This window comes from Microtus ochrogaster, unplaced genomic scaffold, assembly GCF_000317375.1.
Source record: "Microtus ochrogaster isolate Prairie Vole_2 unplaced genomic scaffold, MicOch1.0 UNK1, whole genome shotgun sequence".
Classification (NCBI taxonomy): domain Eukaryota; kingdom Metazoa; phylum Chordata; class Mammalia; order Rodentia; family Cricetidae; genus Microtus; species Microtus ochrogaster.
This window is the reverse complement of record NW_004949099.1, coordinates 22,805,073-22,825,167: the sequence shown is the minus strand read 5'-3', so window position 1 is coordinate 22,825,167 and position 20,095 is coordinate 22,805,073. Positions and strand designations below refer to the sequence as shown.

General features: G+C 42.1%; 1 protein-coding gene across 1 annotated transcript in view; it reads right to left on the bottom strand.

Annotated features, from left to right (window-relative positions):
- The window catches only part of Arl8b (ADP ribosylation factor like GTPase 8B), a 37,695-nt gene extending 18,017 nt beyond the window's left edge, over positions 1–19,678 (bottom strand). Inside the window, exon 1 of the mRNA XM_005364975.3 lies at positions 19,370–19,678. Within this exon, the coding sequence (XP_005365032.1) occupies positions 19,370–19,492 (123 nt within the window). The 5' untranslated portion in view covers positions 19,493–19,678. The remainder of the gene's footprint in view (positions 1–19,369) is intronic.
- Between the last annotated feature and the right edge of the window lie 417 nt (positions 19,679–20,095).

The following is a 20,095-nucleotide window of genomic DNA, read 5'->3' as shown; positions in this document are numbered from 1 at the left end:
CTGCTACTTGATTGAGATGGTCCACCTCACGTACTACTCCAACCAGGACTTCAGATAAACCCTGCACTCTCCCATTACACAAAGACTGGACAACAAATGCTACTGCTAGTTTTCACAGGACTTGATCATTATCTCAATTCTCTCAGAATCCCCTAAAGATGTAATCAGTCCCAGACAGCAGGAAGTAGTCTAGAGAACACAACGCTTACATTCCCAAGAGATTCAGAGATATGGTGGGTAGTTTTTGGTCATTCAATGAATTATGGATGTTTATCATCATTTGGGAGGATTGGTTGCAAATTGTTGTTGGTCATGGTCAGAGAAAAAGCTGAGCAAAGGAGAGTAGACAGGGGTCTCTTCTGAAGGGAAAAAGGGAAATATAGCATAGAAATGATGGGATAAAAGGGTGGATTGCTGAGTCTATTTTTGAATTAAACAACAACTACTAGTCTCAAATATTTTACATTGGGTTGTTATTAGAGGTGCCCCGTGATAGGAATCAGTAGACAATGTAGCACAAGTCTTTTAGTCTAAAATACACAACAAAAACTTTATGGAAAGGCTTTGGAATGAATACACTGCAACTCTTTTCTTAAGACTTTCTTTTCAGTTGTGTGTTTGCATAGCAGTACATGCGACCACCTCTAAGGACAGGTGTCTGATCCCCAGGAGCGGAGTCACAGGTAGCTATGAGATACCTAATGAGGGTGCCAGCAATCAAATTCAGGTCCCTACAAGAACAGCCTGCGCTCCCAAATGAGCCATCTATCTCTTGAGCCCCAACTTGCAAAATTTTAAACTTACTAAACATTAAAATGAATTTTATAATCATTTTTACAAAATTATACCTCTGACCTTACCACTAGCCTAGCTATGAATCCTTACACACTCCTTAATTTTGTAATGCCTTATTTTCCTTGAATCAAAAACTAACAGTCTCTATCTCAGGGGTTAAGAATGAAATGGATTAAAGCACAAACAGGATTTTTTAAATAAAATCTGGTACAGGGTAAGCATCCATATTTGCTACCATACACGTTACCCAGGGCCTGTGAGTGGTTACCTATTCCTTCTACTGGGAACTAAAACTCTAGAACAGTGGTTCTCAAAGGAACTAAGATCAGGAGAAACAGTCTTCCCCAGGGAAGAGCAGACCGACTGGTTATCTAATACCAAATGGTCAGTTCTGAAACCATACATAAGGGTAACATTATATAGACTAAGCAAGCTATACTTAAGATGATGTATGTATAAGCATGTAACAATGGAAAAAGGGGGCCATGAATTTGAAAGAGAGCAAGGAGGGGTACATGGTAAGGGGAAGGGAAAATATTTTATAATTGTATTATAAATAAATGTAATAATATTATATCCCAAAAAATGTCTAAACAAGTGAACGAGATCCAATGGACATGGACTCGCCACCAAGCTGACCAACACAAATATGGAAATTCCAAATAACTCTAAGCAGTATAAAGACAAAGAAACCTATGAAAGATATATACCACCAAACTATCTAAAGACACAGAATCGTGAAGACAGCAAGAGGGAAGCAATCATTTGGATTTGGATTAACAGATTTTTTTTCATCATATTTTAGAGGCTTGGGTGGGGGATGAAGTCTAGAGACAGAACACCTTCTTAACATGCACTTAATACTGAATAACAAAAAGATAACAGGCAAGGCAGGAAAGACTGTTACTCAAAGTGCTAAGGGTAGGCTGGAGATGCAGTTCTGCGGCAGACTTACCTAACCTTAGGAAATTCCTAAATCTGATACCTAGCAACAAAAATTTAAACTGCAATATAGCATATGAACAGAATAGAAAACTGTCCACATGATCGTGGTGGCTGACAGCCAGGCATAGTTATGTATGCCTACAATCCCAGCATTTAAGAAACAGAAGGAACCCAAGAGTTCTGGGCCAGTGGCTGGCATCAGATGTCTTCCTCAATCATTCCCCATTTCATTTATTCATCCATCCATCCATCCATCCATCCATCCATCCATCCATCCATCCATCCATTTGAGGCAGGGTCTCTCACTGGGGCTAGATACCTGGCTAGACTGGCTGGCAGCGGGGATCCTCCTCTCCATCTCTCTACATGCTCCACACCTGAACTCCTGCTTGTTTGGCAAAGCACTTTATTTTACAAGAGCCATCTCAGCCCTCATCCTGAGCTGTAAAGGTTCCTAGTATAGGAATCAATGGGTGAACAGTAACCTAGGAGACAGTTTCTGGGTGACTTCCTCATGTTTCTCACATTTGCTTAATTGCAGACCTAAATAGCCACTAATGGATGCTGCAATTTCACGCAGCAGAGTTTATTTCCCTGAAAACAGGATGGGACTAATTTGATATTAAACGTTTTATCTTGAAATGCATATTTAACTTTGCCAATTGATTTTTTCGTCCTTTCTGGTTTTTTGAGGCCAGGTTTCATGTAGTATAGGCCGGTCCCAAACTATATAGTTGAGAATGGCCTTTAGTCCTGGTCCTCCTGCTCAACCTCCATGGTACTAAGATTATGGGTGTGCACTACCACGCACCATTTAGTAAAACTGAGGGTTTAAAATCTATTTTAAACACATGCCCCAGTGCACAAATGGAGGTAAGAGAACAGCTTTGAGGAGTGGGTTCTCTTTCAACCATCCATGGGTTGTGCGATTAAACTAGAGCTTATCCACAGAACTACCTCAGCATTCCTAATAACATTATTCTGAAAATATTGAACATAATTCTAATTCCCTCAAAAGTACTTTAAACTACAATGCAAACCTTTTGCATTTTCTTAGTTACTTTTCTATGCTGTGACAAAAACACCATGACCAAAGGAAACTTATAAAAGAAAGCATTTAATTTGGAGCTCATGTCTCCAGAGAGTGAGTCGATGCGCACTATATTGAGGAGCATGGCAACAGGTAGGCATAGCACTGGAGCCATAGTTCTGAGCTTACATCTGATCTCTGATCCAAAAGCTCAAGGCAGAGAGAGAGAAAGCGCTAAGTGGAAATGACATGGGCTCTTGAAACCTCAAAGTCACTTCCAGTGACACACCTCCAAATCCTACCCAAACAGTTCCACCAATGGAAACTAAGTATTCAAATATATGAGCTATGGGGGCACCCTCATTGAAACCACCACAGCAATGTTTGTTTAAGATATCAGTAGGACATTTCTATACTCACATCAGTCTCTTAAGCAGGGCACAGTATGGCTGCAAAAAAACATCACAGATGACACAGGTTCTCTTTCAATGGCTCCTCTCCACTTTATCTCTGGGTGTTCCTCAAGAACACTGAGTACTACAATATCATTCCATTAGCCCTGTTAGTCTGATCAACATTTACAGTGAAATTCTGTTCTTAAATGAAATACTGAGTCACAGCATGTGGCACAGATTCCAAAAGGGGGTGCTTTCTAGATACTGACATCATTATTTATTCAGTAGCTGTCTAGAAACCACTTTCTATCATCAGAGTAAAGAGTGGCAGGAAACAGAAGCTTGGGAAGACATAGTAACAAGAAAGTTCTTAGGAACACATTGTTTCTTTACCAAGAATGCATCATTGTTCAAGCCAAGTGTGATGGCACACACCTGTAGTCTCAGCACAACCTCAAGAGTGCCACAAGCTGGGGACCAAGTGTTCAAACATATGGGCCCAAGAGCTATTGTATATTTAAAATACAACATTACAGAACAATAACAAAATGCACTCAGTAACAATTTGAGAAGTTGTAAAGAGGATGAAATTGCTGACATTCAACATTGACAAAGAATATAAACCACTCAACTTCATATACAAAGCCTGAGCTAGTAATGACAACTAAATATGTCAACAGGAAAACAAACCACAGAGATGAGCAAACTGTTCGGCATGAGGATAGAACACATGTATAGTGAGTTATGGCAAAGGAATATTATTTTAATTTTTCTCTCTCAAAATGACCAATAACTAATTTTGAACAAGTAACATAAAAAGAAAGCAAGGCATAATTACCTTTGCCTATATGAAGAACTGAGGCAAGGCTTCACAGATCTAGGACCTAAATGTGTAAGCAATGGTATCTGAGGAAAAGGAGCAAAAACAGGCAAAAAAAAAAATAGCTTGGGGGCTTGAGAGATGGTCCAATGGTTAAAAGCATCAGCTGCTCTCCCAGAAGACCTAAGCCTAATCCTTAGCATCCACATGGCAGATCACAACCAGGACTCAATGCCCTCTTCAGACCTCCATGAATGCCAGGTATGCACACGGTGCCCTGAAATGCATACAGGCAAAACACCCATATATATAAAGTAAATAAATATGGATGGATGGATGGATGGATGGATGGATGGATGGATGGATGGATGGATGGATGGATAGATAGCGGGATGGACAGGGAGGGAGGGAAAGAAGAAAAATGGCTCAGTACATTGGTGTCTCATTCTGCCAGCACCACAGTCAAACACAAAGACCTACTCCCTTGTCCTTCTCCTTACTCACATCTTGCTAATTTTTACTGTCAATCTTAGCCCTTCTTCTAAAGCTTGCTAAAAAGAAATATCCAAATCTACCTAGGAAGGCTAAAATAATCAAGAGCCAATACAGTAGCTTCGTAAGTAACAAAAAAGCTAAAGCTGGGCATCCTTGTTTATTCTCTAGTGTCAAGTTTCTTGCTAGCCCCATAATGGCTCCCTCAATCAAAATATCTCTTTCCCTCCTCTCATCTCTGTCCTTCCTCCATCTCAACTATCCTATTCCCACAAGTTTCTCTCCCCCTTCCCCCTTTCTCCTCCTCTTCCTCTTTCGCCCTCCCTATTCCCTCCACCTCCATGCTCCCAATTTTGTCAGACGATGTCTATTTCGCCTTTCCAGGTGGATCTCATTATCTTTCTTAGGGTTCACCTTGTTACTTAGCTTCTCTAGGATCATGAACTATAGGCTCAATATCCTTTGCTTTAGAGCTAGTATCCACTTATGAGTGAGTGTATACCATGTTCTTCTTTCTAGGTCTGAGTTACCTCACTCAGGATGTTTTTTTCTAGTTCTATCCATTTGCATGCAAATTTCAAGATGTCATTGTCTTTTACTGCTGAGTAATACTCCAATGTGTAAATGTGCCACATTTTCTTTATCCATTCTTCAGTTGAAGGGCATCTAGGTTGTTTCCAGGTTCTGGATAGTACAAATAATGCTATGAACATAGCTGAACAAATGCAGTAATCCACAAGGATGACCCCAGCTTAGACCCTAATCAATAGAGGAGAGGGTACCTAAACTGGCCTTGCCCTATAGTCAGATTGATGAATATCTTAAACGTCACCACAGAACCTTCATCCAAACCCACAGCAGAGCACTAGGCTGAGCTCCCAAAATCCAGTTGAAGAGTGGGAGGAGTAGAGCAAAAAGGCCAAGATCATGATGGGTACACCCAAAGAAACAGTCTACCTGAACTAACAGTAGCCCACCAACTTCAGCCGGACAGGGAAGGAACCAGCACAGGACCAAATTAGACCCTCTGAATGTGGGTGACAGTTGCATGGCTGGGGCAAACTCAGGGGCCACTGGCAGTGATACCAGGATTTATCCCTATTGCTTGTACTGGCTTTTTGGAACCTATTCTCTTTGGATGGATACCAAAGAGAATCAGGATAGAAATAGTAGGGAGGGCCTTGGACCTTCCCCAAAGCAATGTGCTTTACCCTCTCTGAGGAGTGGATGCGGGGTGGGGTGGGTGGGTCTGTGGAGGCAATGGGAGGACGGGAACTGGGATTGGTATATAAAATGAAAAGATAGATTCTTTTTAAAATAAAAACTAAAATAAAATAAATTTTAAAAAAGCTAAAGCAAGCACAGGACCCCGTCTCTCAAAGCAAATAAAAAACTGCCTCAGGCTGGCCTCAAACTCGCAATTCTCTTGTCTTAGCTTTCCAGCTGCTAGCATTGGAGGCACAGTTAAGGCTAGCAGCCTTTGATGAAGCTACTCTCAGCTCTCTTCTCATATGGTGAAGATAAATATCACAATTTCTTGTCAATGGACCATTACAGTATTCATTGTAGAAACAATAATTTTCAACATGGGGTGTCCTGTCCTTGCCCCACTGTTGTGGGATTTTTACCAATAAGTCAGCTACCCTTACTAATGCTCAGTTCTGATGCTTACTGAGAATAAAGAATCTTTACCTTAGAACTCATAAGCTCAGAACAAAAATTAAACCAACAAAGGCTCCGCTGTTATGTGCTGGCTAGAAAACGTTGGTGTCTTTCAAGGAAACAGTCAGTAAGATGGTTTGCAGCTTTCTGGCACAAGACAGAAGACTAAACCCACAGAAAGGAAAGAACTGTCCCTGCAATGGTCCCTCCCTCCAGAATGCAAGAGCTCTGGACAAGGGTATGCTTTAAAGGGACCTTCAAGTAAGACTAAAACATTGCTTTCAATTTGTATGCACGGTAATTCTTAAGACTTGCAATCCTTCTGCCTCAGCTTTGTAAGAAGCTAGTATTTTTATCTACACTGCCAAGCCTGCTTCAATGTACTATACTCACATTCAGTCCAGTTAAGAAAAATGAGGCTGACAATTTAGCTCAATGGAATAGTACTTGCCTAGCATGCACAAGATCCTGAGTTCACTCTCCAGGTCTGTAAGAAGGTGGAAAATTACTAGTTAATTGGGACTAAAGATCTTTTTCATCAGTCTGTCTCAGTGATTAAGTTCTAACACACTCAAAAATTTCCCAAGAACTAAGAAAAAGAGGCTTATTTCCTTAACAAAAGCTACTAATCCTTAAAATATAATCAAGTAAAATTTGGACAGGAATTGAACCAACCACTGAAACTTAGAAGTGACCATTTATTGAATATGTTCTATGCACTATCACAGCACTAAGCAGTTGCTCATTTAATACTCATGACTCTGGGAAACAGTTTAAAGATCATCTCACTTCACAGAGGAAGAAAAAGAAAACTTACAGAGATATAATATATGAGATCTGGTCACAGCAATATTCACATCTAAAACCTATTTTGTTCTCTTTCTCCCATTCTTTTTGTTTTCTGAGACATGGTGTGATGGTTTGAAAGAAAATGCCCCCCAAAGAAAGTGGCACTCTGAGAAGGTGTAGCTTTGTTGGAGGAAGTATGCCTCTGTGGTGGCAGGCTTTGAGGTCTCATATATGCTCAAGATACCGTCTGGTGTTTCAGAACACTTCCTGTTGCCTGCAAGAAGTGTTCAACTACTCCAGGAACATGTCCGCCTGCATGCCACCTTGTTGTGCCATGATGATAATGGACTAAACCTCTAAAAATGGAAGCCACCCCAATTAAATGTTTTTCCTTTACAAGAGTTGCTGTGGTCTCTTCACAGCAACAGAAACCCTAACTAAGGCACGTGGTCTTGTATAGTAGCCACGGCTGGCCTAGGTCTCAATATATAGATTCACAGAACTCACAGATATCTGCCTGCCTCTGCCCAAGAACACTGGGATTACTGTATGTCAGTACACCAAGCATAAATAAAACTCCTATTTTTCAATAATTTTATCCTTTGAGTACTGGAATACTAATGTAAGTTCATAATTAGTTTTTGCTTAATTTTATATTTGGATACTACTGGTTTTCTGGGGGACATGGCTGACCAAACACTGTTCTGGACAGTTAGAGTGTTATCAGTGAAAGAAAAATCCCTACTCTTGATTGAGGTGAGCAGATTGCAACAGTATAGTAGTTGAAATGTATGGTTAATCTTATCAGCTTGACTAGATTAAGAAATACCTAGAGTATTAGTAAAGCACACCTCTTGGGTTGTGCAGTTATGACAGCTATGTTTAGGTTCATTTTGTCTAGTTTTTTTTTTTAACATAGGATTTTGTCCCATAACCCAACCTGACCTAGAACTATGTAGCTGAGGCTGGCCTGTTAACTCCTTCCTCAGTCACCTGAATGCTGGATTTCAAGCATAGAAGCCACAACACTGAGACATACCATGACAGTTTTATGAAAAGCATGTCAAAAGTATGGGGTAGCACCTTTTTGGAGGAAGGTCATAACAGGCCAGTGCTTGGGGAATAAATATATATATATATATATATTATCCTGACCCCTTCTATTTCATCTTTCTGTTTCCAATGCCAAGAAGTAAGTAGCAGGGCTGTAATGTGGGATTCCCCTCTGTATGCTGTGAATACCACTGCTTAATAAAGAAACTGGCTTGGCCTGATGGGGTAGAACAGAGCAATGAGGGGAAAACTAAACTGAATGCTGGGAGAAGGAAAGCAGAGTTTGAAGAAGCCATGGAGCTGCCACCACAGACTGACACGCCAAAACTTTGCCAGTAAGCCACTGCCCCATGGTGATACACAGATTAATGAAGACGGGTTAAATTAATATGTAAGAGTTAGCCAATAAGAAGCTAGAGCTAGTGGACCAAGCAGTGATTTAATTGATGGACTCATATGGTAGAGGAAAACAAGCATCTCACACACACACAAAGTATAGAAATAAATAAATGTAATTTTTTTAAAAAGTTAGTAACAGACTAAGCCACACAGTCTTGCCACTCTGGCGTGCGTTCTAAGAGCATGGGGACAAGTGAACACCGACTGAAGCCTCTGAAGTCATAAACCAGATTAAAGATCTATTCCTGTAAAATGAGTTTGGCAGCCAGAGTGACACACGAGTGGCTAACATTGACTCTTCCCATGTGCTCAGTTTTTACATACTGACTACCATTCTGGAGGAAGCAGGGACTGAGGGATGTGCTGGTTAGCGTTTGTAAACTTGATACAAACACAAACATATCTGGGAACATGGAACCTCAACTGAGGAATTAGCTCCATCACATTGACCTGTGGGTAGACTATGAAGCCCTTTCTTGATTAATTACTTTTATAAATTTCATTATTTAAAAAAATTGCAAATAAAAACATTGCCCATCAAGATTAACCAGACCCCAAGTTTATATAACCTAATAAACTTATATACAGTCAGAACTGGCATGCAAAACAAGCTATGAAGCTCCACATTAAATTTTATGCTTTTAGTACAGAATGTAATTTTTTCATTTACCACCAAGCCCTCAAAAAATCCGTAACAAAATTAACACTAGAAAAACAATTACTTTATACCTGTGTATGTATGTATAATATATATACATATAATACACATATATATTAACCTATATCCATTGTTTCCTTCAGTCCTTCCTCATCCCCTTATATTTGGCTTTTCTTCTCTTTTCTTTGTGTTATTCTGACGAGATCAGGCGCGTTCAGGGTGGTATGGCCGTAGACTCTTTGTGTTATTCTGTACCTACATGTTCACCCACGGTGGGTGGTGTCACCCCTGGGCAGGTGGTCCTATTTATATAAGAAAGCAAGCTGAGCAAACCATGGGAAACAACCTGTAAGCCACATTCATTCATGGCTTCTGCTTTCTGTCCTGCCCTGACGCCCTCAGTGATGAACTGTTACCTTGAAATGTAAGATTAAATAGACCCTTTCCTCCCCCAAGTTGCTTTTGAGCATGGTGTTTATCATGCAATAGAAAGCAAACAAGGACGTGAGGTTAAACAGTCCGCAAACAATAGCACAGCCTAAGTCAAGATGTTTAGGGAGGGAGCATAGCTAGCTCTCAGTATTAACCTCTATCTTTCTAATTCCCATAGCCACTTAAACATAGTTCAAATAAACTCAACCACATCAAACTCATACACTAATAAATTTAACCTCGAAAGATATTCTCATAGTAACATTATTTTGTGCATGCTAAATTAACTGTTACTAAGTAAACTGGTACAAAAATATTTTTAGTCTCATACTGAAAACACATGATTTCCTTTCTAACCCAATTTAGAAGAGTCAACTTCTGAGCAAAAATGTTACTGCTTAGATACCTGAAGCCTACAATTATTTTGCCAGTATAATTCTAAAGATGTATTTATAGGCACATTGTTTGACAGTCCTAGGGACTGAACCAGTTTGTGCAATCTGCATATCAAGCTCTATCAATGAGCTACATCACCAGTCCCTTGGAAATTGCTAAGTAATCCCTAAAGCTCTATTAATTTTTAAGACTTAAAGTTTTTTCAGATATAAGAATATCATTCTAGGACTGCAAAATGGCTCAGTAGGTAAAGAGATTTGCCAATAAGCCTGATGGCCAGAATCTGACCCCCCAGGATGCACAAGATCTAAGGAGACCACCAGCTCCCACAGGCTGTCCTTTGACCGCCACACATCCACACAATATACACACACAGAAGAAATAATACAATAGCAAAAAATAAAATAATTCTAGTGTATTAAACTAGACAAACTATGAAACTGGATCCAACTACATGAGTCAGTATCCAGTTTAAGAAGCAGAATAACACAAGATAGGTGGGGGGAGGGGGAGAGGCACCTCAGAACATAAGGCTTGTGGTTTGCACTTTGAAGTCACTTACTAAAATTGTCACTTCTGCCAGGCGGTGGTGGTGCACGCCTTTAATCCCAGCACTTGGGAAGCAGAGGCAGGCAGATCTCTGTGAGTTCAAGACCAGCCTGGTCTACAAGAGCTAGTTCCAGGACAGGCTCCAAAGTCACACAGAAACCCTATCTCTAAAAACCAAAAAAAAAAAAAAAAATTGTCACATCTTAGAAAAATTAAATGCCTAATGTTTTAAAGCTGGAATAGTGGGCAAATGGGTTAATATTGTCCCTAGTTTTTCTTAAATATGACCTTCAAGAATACAAATTAACTTACAATCACAAACGATAAGCAAGTGATTTCTCAATTACATTGAGAGCCTGTGTGGAAGTCAGAGGTTTGTTCTCTCTCCACCATGTGAGACTGAGGACTGAATGCAGGTTTGGCTTAGTAGTACCAAGCACCTTGACCTGCTGAGCCATCTCACCAGCCCCAAGTTACAACTTGAGAAAAATCATATGCCATACCTTCAAAAGACAATATAACTAGAAAATTTCCTTCAACTCTGACTCAGAAAAAAAAATGATTGTGAGGAAAGTGGGTGGCAAGCAGCATCCCAGTACTACAACAAGACCAAAGAGTTAAATTAGGACACAGGAAAACACCAGAAACCTAGAACATGTAATCCATAAGGACTATACGGCAAACCATCAGAAAGCTAAGAGATGAGATGTATCTATACAGACTGCAAGATTCAAACAGAAAACGAAGAAAAAAAGCTGCCTAGAGTCCCAGTGCTGGCAGCTACGGACACATAAAAGGCACTCCTTAAAACGTGCTCAGCACAGAACACCAATAAACGGTAGAGCAATTTCTAAATGCTGCTGGTGCAAGAGCAGTTTGCCTTACACCCAGCAAAGGCGGCAGTGCTCCTCTGATGTCCATCTTTGCATAGAGATGCATCTACTTGGAAGAGCTCAGCATTAGCACACACCTTCTAGAATGTAATTTGGCCACACAATGGAAATGTGTTCAAATCTTCTGATCCAATGCCAACTCAGGAACTCATCCTTAGGAAATGCAGGTCAGACCGAGGTAGAGTAGCAAAACCCTGGAAACTATGTCCACTGATGAGTAGATAATCAAATATAGAAACTGTGAAGTCCTAAAAAGTTTAGCTACAGTGGACCACTCTGTTGCGTTTTAGCCCTAGATTCCTCCTGTACCAAGGAAGCACTTCCTATCACTGCTATGCCTTTCCCTGGTGGTGGGCCTCCTGCAGTCATAACCATAGTGCAGGTGTATGTGAAAGCATCTACAGGTACAGAGGGCCATGAGTGGAACTTGTGGGCAGACACTGGAGGTGACAAGGTAGGCGGTGACTTCCAGAGTGTGAGAGGTGCTTCTCTTTGTTCTCCTGCAGCAAATGCAAAAGTGGATTTTATAACTAAAATGTCAAATTGTTCTGTAACAACCTAGCCTTTGCTTGCCTGGTTCTAGTGAAAGCTGGTGATGGACCCTTAGCCCTGGAGTATTCTGGCAACAGTCCCATAGTCAATGACAGGACTATATCTCAAGCCCTACAGCTTGCTTTAAAAATTCTTTTAATTCTAATTCTGTTCATGTATATACATCTATGTGTGGGTATGTACCCATGAGAGTCAAAGTGCCACAGAAGGCAAGAGGTATCAGATCCCTGAAACTAGAGTTACAAGCAGTTAACAACTGCCTGATGTGGATGAGAACTGAACTCAGGTCTTCTGAAAGAGCAGTACACTCTCTTAACCTCTGAGCCATCTCTCCAATCGCTATAGCCTGATTTTTACATATCATACTTACTTTTGCTAATGAGAAAAAAAGGTTTAGATACAGAAAAATATTGGACCATTACTAAAACTACAAATTTTAAATAGATCATCACAATAAAACTTTGTTTGCTGAGACGTGAGGGAGCATGTAGCATGTGCCAGAGTCCCTGTGGAACTCCAAGGGCAACTTTTAAGACAGGGTCTCTCCTTCCACTATGTGGATCCCAAAGATGGAACTCAAGTTTGGTGGCTGAGCCATCTTGCCTGCCCATACAAAATTTCTTAAAAGGCTTTCAGAGACATACTTGAAAAAGATAAGACAGAAATGCTTCGAAACACGGCTTGAGTTCATCTCAGATGATGAAATACAAATTTTTCTTTTGTATCACCTCTACAAAGCCCTTCAAATTCCAAGTGACCTATATTAACCTCCAGAAAGGGGGCTGCAGAGATGGCTCAGTGGCTAAGAGTACTTGGCATACAATTGTGAGGACCAGAGTTCAGATTCAGCATGCAAGGCTGGTACCCACTGGCAACTCACTGGCAACCACATACATGCATAGCCAAACACAGAGACACACACATAAATAAATACATTTTCCTTTAAAAATAATCAGGGAAGCTCTCTAGGACCTCCAAAGCTAAAATCTGTATAATATATTGGCACATTCCACTCTGCCTCCATGTTCAGTAACAATCTGAGAAACTTGAGGACGTCATTAACTTGTCAATAGTCTCTAAGCACGGTCATCTAAAACTGATTTTTAATGAGAATACTGGGTTTTCAAGATTCTTGGATAACATAGAACAATAATGGGAGAATGGATGGAGGCTAAGAATCCTAAAAAGTTGCAACAAGGCAGCATGCCCCAGGCTCCTTAACTATGAACCTAAGACATACAACAGACTAGCCGCTACAGTGGCGTTTTTATTTGCTAAGCATCTAAACTTAACTCACAGCACATTTTTTTTAAAACTGGTTTTACCAATATTATCCCAAATAAATTTAATAAGCCATGTTATAAAACTCATGATTAAAATGAAGTATGACTGTATTATCTGTACCCAAAGACTCAGAAAGCAGAAGGGTTATTACAAGTTTGAGACCAGCCTGAGCTATGAGGGGAGTCAAAATTGAAATGGATTCATTGAAACATGCTGCAGATCCTGGTGGCAGCAGTCAGTGGGCCATGTGGCGGCCGGCAGCGGGCAGGTATCCCTAGAGCAGCCAGCCCCAGGCAAGGATGGCTGCAGATCCCCAACCGATGGCTACAGCAGGCCACAAGGAAAAACAGAAAAAAGGTCTCCAAAGGCGCTGGTCACGGGCAGAAAGACACACAGCAGGTGAGAGACAGAGACATGGATAGGCACGCCATGTAGAGTGAGGTTGGATATTTATTTAGTGAGTTATAGAGGGGGAAGGGAGAGGAGAAGAGCAGAGAGGCGGGGAGAAGGGAGAGAAGGGAGAGACAGAAGCTGCCTCTTTCAGAAGGAGATGGAAAAAGGGAAGAGACTCAGGCTGCAAGATCTGCCTGCCTCAGCAGATGGGGAGGGAGTGGGTGTGGCTTGTCTCCTAAAAAGACAAGACAGATCATTACAAAGATCAGCATAGATACAGTGTCACCTTGTCTATAAGTAAAAAATAACTCAGAATTATTTCTGCTTTTAAATGTTAAGGTAGCTCAATAGCAATGCGTATTATTAGCTACCTATGTAAGTATCCATGATTTTCTGCTGGCCCCACCTTCTATAAGTAAACATTTTCTCCTAATTTATGTCACTATGAGATGACTAGATTGGGGGTTGGGGATGTAGTCTCTTAATGAGTATCGTCTAGCACTGCACAAACCCCTGGGCTCAATCCCTAGTAACACCACATAAACAATAAAGGAAATCAAAATATCCCTATACTTCATATATAAGAAAAGGTTTTTTTAATTATGTAAGTGTGTGTCTATGTACCAAATGTAGGACCCAGCCACAACAAGTTCAATAGAGGCTTCAGTAGAGTCTCAGTAGTTTACCCTAACTAAGGCAATACTTGGTTCCAAGAAAGACCACAAACTGAAACCACCCAGGAACAGACCATCCAAAAGAAATTCCTAACGTTCCAACCATTGTAGATATGATAGCCTGCTAGCACATCCCATCGCTTTTCACCAGGACACCCCTAGACAAATGTCAGCCAATCAGGGGTCCTGAACCTTAGAAATCCCTCACCTCTACCTTTGCTACTACAAAAACCCAACCTCAGCTGAGCTGGGGCTCTCTGATCACTCCAACTTGTTGGACAAGTGGAGAGTCCAAGTTTGCAAATTTGTGTAAGAATAAAGGCTCTTGGCTTTTACATACAGGACTTGGTCTCCTAGTTGGTATTTTTGGGGGTGGGGGAGCTCTGGGAATAACACCAATGTCACACAGTCACACATAACTCAACCACAATTTTCAAAGGATATACAAATTTTTATGACACTATCCACTTTTGAACTATATAATGCATTTTGTGTAATGTATGAGTCAGTACTCTGAGGCCAGAACTGGGAATTGGGGGTCCTTAACATGGGCGCTGGGACTGTAGACTGTATTCAAGTCCTCTGTGCAATGGATTAAATAAAAATGCTGCAGGTTCCCGAGTGGGCCGCGCTGGTTCCAGAGTGGGGACAGGCAGCAGGCAGGGGGTCCCAAGAGCAGCCAGTTCCAGGCAGGGACTGCGCACTTCCCTGAGTGGTTGTAGCGGCCATGAGTCCCAGGCAGAAAGCTACATGGTAGGTGAGAGACCTCAATGGAACTGACAGTCTCACAAGAAGAAACAGACAGACAGACAGACAGACAGACAGACAGACAGTCACGCCAAGAGACCATACCGCAGGTCTCTAAAGATGGCTGGTCCCGGGCAGGGGACACAGTGGGCGAGACAGAGGCCATGCAGAGTGAGGTTGGATGTTTATTTAGTGGGTTAATGAAGGGAAGGGAAAGGGGGAGAAGAGCAGAGAGAGATAGAGATAGAGAGATAGAGAGAGAGACAGAGAAAGAGAGACAAACAGCAAGGGGAGAAGGAGATAAGTGGGGAGAAGGGAGAGACAGAAGCTGCCTCTTCCAGAGGGAGATGGAAAAAAGGAAGAGACTCAGGATGCAAACAGGAAGGAATATCTGCCTGCCTCAGTGGAGGGGGGAGTGGGTGGGGCTTGTCTCTTAAAGGGACAGAACAGATCATTATACTTTGGAAAAGCAGCAATGGTTTTGGAGACTGGGGTTCTGGCAAGGCTGTCCAGGAATTCACTTTGCATACAGGCTGGCCTTGAACTCACAGAGACACACCTGCCTCCTGAGTACTGGGATTAAAGGTGTGTGCCCCACTACCACCCTTAGAAAAAGATTTGTAAAGGATCAAGACCTCCCAGTTCTATACTCTATGGTCCTAATCTAAGGTAAGTAGGAATATTCTGTTTGTGCTTAACAAATAAAGCTTGCTTGAAGATCAGAGTGTAGAGCTAGTCACACTAGTCACAGAGACCAGACAGTGGTTACACAGACCTTCAATCACAGCTCTCAGAGGCAGGTGGCTCTCTGTGAGTTCAAGGACACCATGGGATACTCAAGATTGATCCAGTCTAAAAGAGAAACAGAGCCAGGTGTTGGTGGCTCACACTTTTAATCTCAGTACTTGGAAGTTACACACTTTTAATTCCAGCACCAGGGAGGTGGAAGACAGGAAGGGATATGGCTGGGTAGAGATGAGAATATAATGCAGGAAGAGACAGGAACTCATTCAGACTGAGGACTTGCAGAGACAGGATACCCCATTTGATCTGAGGATTTCGTAACGGCTGGCTGTTTGCTTCTCTAGGGTCCCAGTTTTCACCCCCTAATCTGACTCCAGGTTTTTATTATTAAGACCAATTAAAAGTCATGCTACAAAGGTAGATTTAAAAAGGAGATGAGAAAAGTAGAAAATACATTGGCTTGTGCCCCAATTCTGCCAGTTAGCTTTTTCACTGGAACCCTTGGCCTATGTGGCTTTCCTAGTCACATAGGTAAACAAAACAGATGACTTAAAGTTTCTACAAACTCTTGGACAACTAAGGTAAGCATGGTATTACAGGCCTGAAGTACTCACACACCAGAGGCTAAGGGAGAAGGATCACCAGTTTGAGGCCACCCTGATCCTCAACCAAAGCCTATCTCAAAACAAAACACTTTAGGCTTCCTCAATTTTGTCAAGTGTCCTTTCTTAATTCTTAGCAGTAGTAATTATCCATGGATTAACCTTTTCAATTAATCACAATTTGCAGAAGTGTACACAAATTTTTATGACTATCCATTTTTAAAATACATAAGACTTGAGAGTTTATTTATCCTATAATATTTTCACAAATTTAATTATATCTTTCTTAGCAACTATGCTATGACCCATTTAAATATACCAGTAAATGATTACTCAACAATACATTACACATAAGGACATACGACTAATTATGCAATAACGACCACCGTTAACACAATTCATCTCTAAAACATATCAGAAAATTAAAGTCCAGGGATGTTTCTTTCAATAACATCTAAAACAACTGAGAATCCTCTGTAACAATCAAGGTACCATTCCAGGTTTAAAAGCCAGAGAGAAACTGAGTAGCCCTGTCCTTGAACAGTCCAACTTCTTGGGAATGGACCAAGACCTGAATGCAAGAAACTCAGCTTCACAATCTTTGTAAACTAGGTGACATTAACTAAGTCATCCTCAAATTCTTAAGTAGATGCACTGAAATTTAAATTAGATGTTTACAATCCCACCACTTGGGAGAGTTAAGCAGGAAAATCATCACATGTTCAAGGGACAGCCGGAGCCACAAAGTGCAACACTCAAAAAACAAATAAATCAAAGAGACACAAGTTAAGCTCACATCTAGCCTCCTTTCTCAGAATGTTAAACTCCATCACCAACTTACATTCTAGACTTTTTCTTTTTTTCCTAAATTATTTTTGTTCTTTGGGGGGGCTCTTACTGTGTAGCTCTGGCTAGTCTGGTTACTTGTTATGCAGATATAGATCAAGTTGACTCTCAGCTGTAGCAATCATCCTGCCTCAGCCTCTTAAGTGCTCCAATTATAACTAGGCATCACCATGTCTAGAACCTTAGCATTTTAATTGACAAGTTATAATTATATATTTAATTTATATATATATATATAAAATGTTTCACATTACATAATGTAAAACATTATGTAATGTTTTATTATATATAGAATTTGGAATGATTAAAGTAAGTTAAACATAGCCTCTCTTTTTTGTGGGAATTTCTTTTCTTTTTTAAGAGACTATCTACACCATAATTCAAAAACACTCTAATACTGATTGATAACAGAAGGTCACTAAATTCAACATTTGACAACTGTTAAAAGAATCCAATGCAAAAGGAGGGAGACATCAGGTGCTTCATTCCCACAAGCCATAAATCTGTGACTGCGACCACACCAGCCTGAGAGCCATTCCTTTCTCAATATATTTCCTTGTGTTGGCATTAGATAGTGTAGCCACTACAAACAGTAACAAGTTAGTACTTCCCTACTCCTCCTAGTTATTCCTTAGCACAAGTAGGTCATCTAAGAGATAAGATAACCACAGTCAATTCAAAGAGGAGCCAAGGCTGCTAAGTGGCAGGTACAGATTTTAAATGCAGGGCTTCTTAGACTTGTTATATTAAGTTATACTGTCTAGTGATTATATAAGCATCAAAGAAAGCAGTTATGTCCCTTGACTTCTACTCATTGGTGCAGGTTCTTGCATTAACTGTCCCTCCACAGCAAATACAACTGACCATACTGACACATCCATATGGACCCAATTCAACCTTGCCCAAAAAACAGGATATCCAAGGAAACTGCAATTCTTATCGCGGGTAAATAACAGAAAACGAACACCTCGAAGGCTATAAAAAAGTTCTAATAGAAAAGACAGCCTAAAGTCTGTTCTGCCTCATTCTCTTGGTATTAGACACCTACCTATTGGGGGAGAGGGCGGGTAATACAGAAGGAGCCAAACATGAGGCCGACAAATTTTCTTTATAGTTATATTTAGTCTTTTTCAAAAGAAGTTTGGATTTCTGCTCCTCTGTTTCTCCAGGTCCTGTTCACGCCTGTCACTCTTTACTACATAAACTGAGTCACAAGTCACCTCGTTTCTCTCAGGACACTCTGAATTACTCCCGTAGCCAAACCAGTCAGACGGCTCAGCTGTCTCCTCTGGGGGAACCACAACAATCCTCTGGAAGGTATGAGAGCTGCCGCCACTGCTCTTCAAAACGACTGTAAAGCTCAACCCCGTAAGCACAGCCCTAAGACAGAGCAGCGACTCCTTGGCTCTAAATACAGACAAGAGATCATTCGCTCCCTTCTTTTTTTTTTTCCTCAACCAATCAAAAAAGCAAAACTCAATACCACTTCTCCCACTGAATTCGCCACCTCATTATATTTAAGTTCTCAAGACAATTTCCATGAGTCTGCATCCAAACAAATTCCTTCTCTAGGAGAGGGGAAGAATCTCTCTAAAGACCAAACCCTATAGGATAGTCAACTTTAAGTTGAATACAGTTCCATCTATTTACTCGCGTAACACAATCAGCTCCAGGAAAACAGAAACGCGCCTCGCCCTTACTTCTTGCCTTAATAAATACTAGGAACTAATGGTCTCTCCAACAGATTCCACCAGTGAGCTAGGCCATCAGCTTGATCCTCGACTCGCCATGGACAACTGACAAAGACCAAGTGAACTGGAGGCGCCAAGGCTCCCCTTGGCATTCCACAGAGGCGCCCACACGGGTCGCCTGCTTTCACAAAGGGACTCCCTTCGTCCCAAGTGGAGATTTCAAGAGTGGCTCCCCTCCCTCGCAGACATTCTGCAGAAGGCCGGACTAGCCCGTCCGGGCGAGCAAGTGACAGGTTGTAGTTAACCCTTCAGCCTCTACAGCCCGAAAGGCCGCAACAGTGACAGGCTCGGATTAACCCTTTCCGAGCCGCGTTAAGGGACAGCCCCCACCACAACGCAGGATGGAATTGACCCTCGGGCTGCTGACCCGCCAACTACAACCTCCGAGGCCCACTTGCGTACGGCCCGGACCTCGGGGAGGTGACAAGCCCGGGACAGCGGCCTGGCCGCCCGCAGCTGACTGCTCACCGCGATGACATTGACGAAAGTGGTCTTGCCCGAGTACTGCAGCCCCACGAGCGTCAGTTCCATCTCCTCCTTCCAGAAGAGCGAACGGAACCAGTCCAGCAGGCGGGAGATGAGCGCCAGCATGGCGGCGGCCGGCAGCGAGCGGGGACGGGCGCGAACGACGGCGGACACTGCTTCCCACGAGCGGATATCGGCCCCGAACCCGCCAACGGCTCCTCGGCGGGCCCCCCGGCGCGACTCGGGCGGACACAAGCGGGCGGCTGCGACGGCCAGAGCCAGGAAGCCCCGCGGGTCATATGACTCGCTCTACCCACCCCCCACGCCTGGCTCAGCGCAGCCTCGGAAGCGCACGGCAAGAGCGGCGCGGCCCAGCAGATCCCGAGCGCCCGCCGCCGACAGCGCCACCGGGCGGTGAGACCAGAGCACAGACTTCAGTGGCTCGACTGTCAATTTACTTTGTAGTATGTCTGCCTCTTCTCTCTTTCATCGTAGGTTCGTTCCACATTTTTCCCCTACCTTATTGGTCTCCTCAGCTAGACGCACGCCAGCAACGTCAGTATTTGCGAGGTGAGGGCAGGCGGATCAGGAGTTCAACAAACCAAAAATGCGAGGTTACGGGGATGACTGAGGGGTGGAGGTAAGAGTTCATGCTGCTCTTTCAGAGGACCTGAGTTCAGAACCCAGCACCTACATACATCTGTTGCCCTCAACAGCCTGTAACTTTGG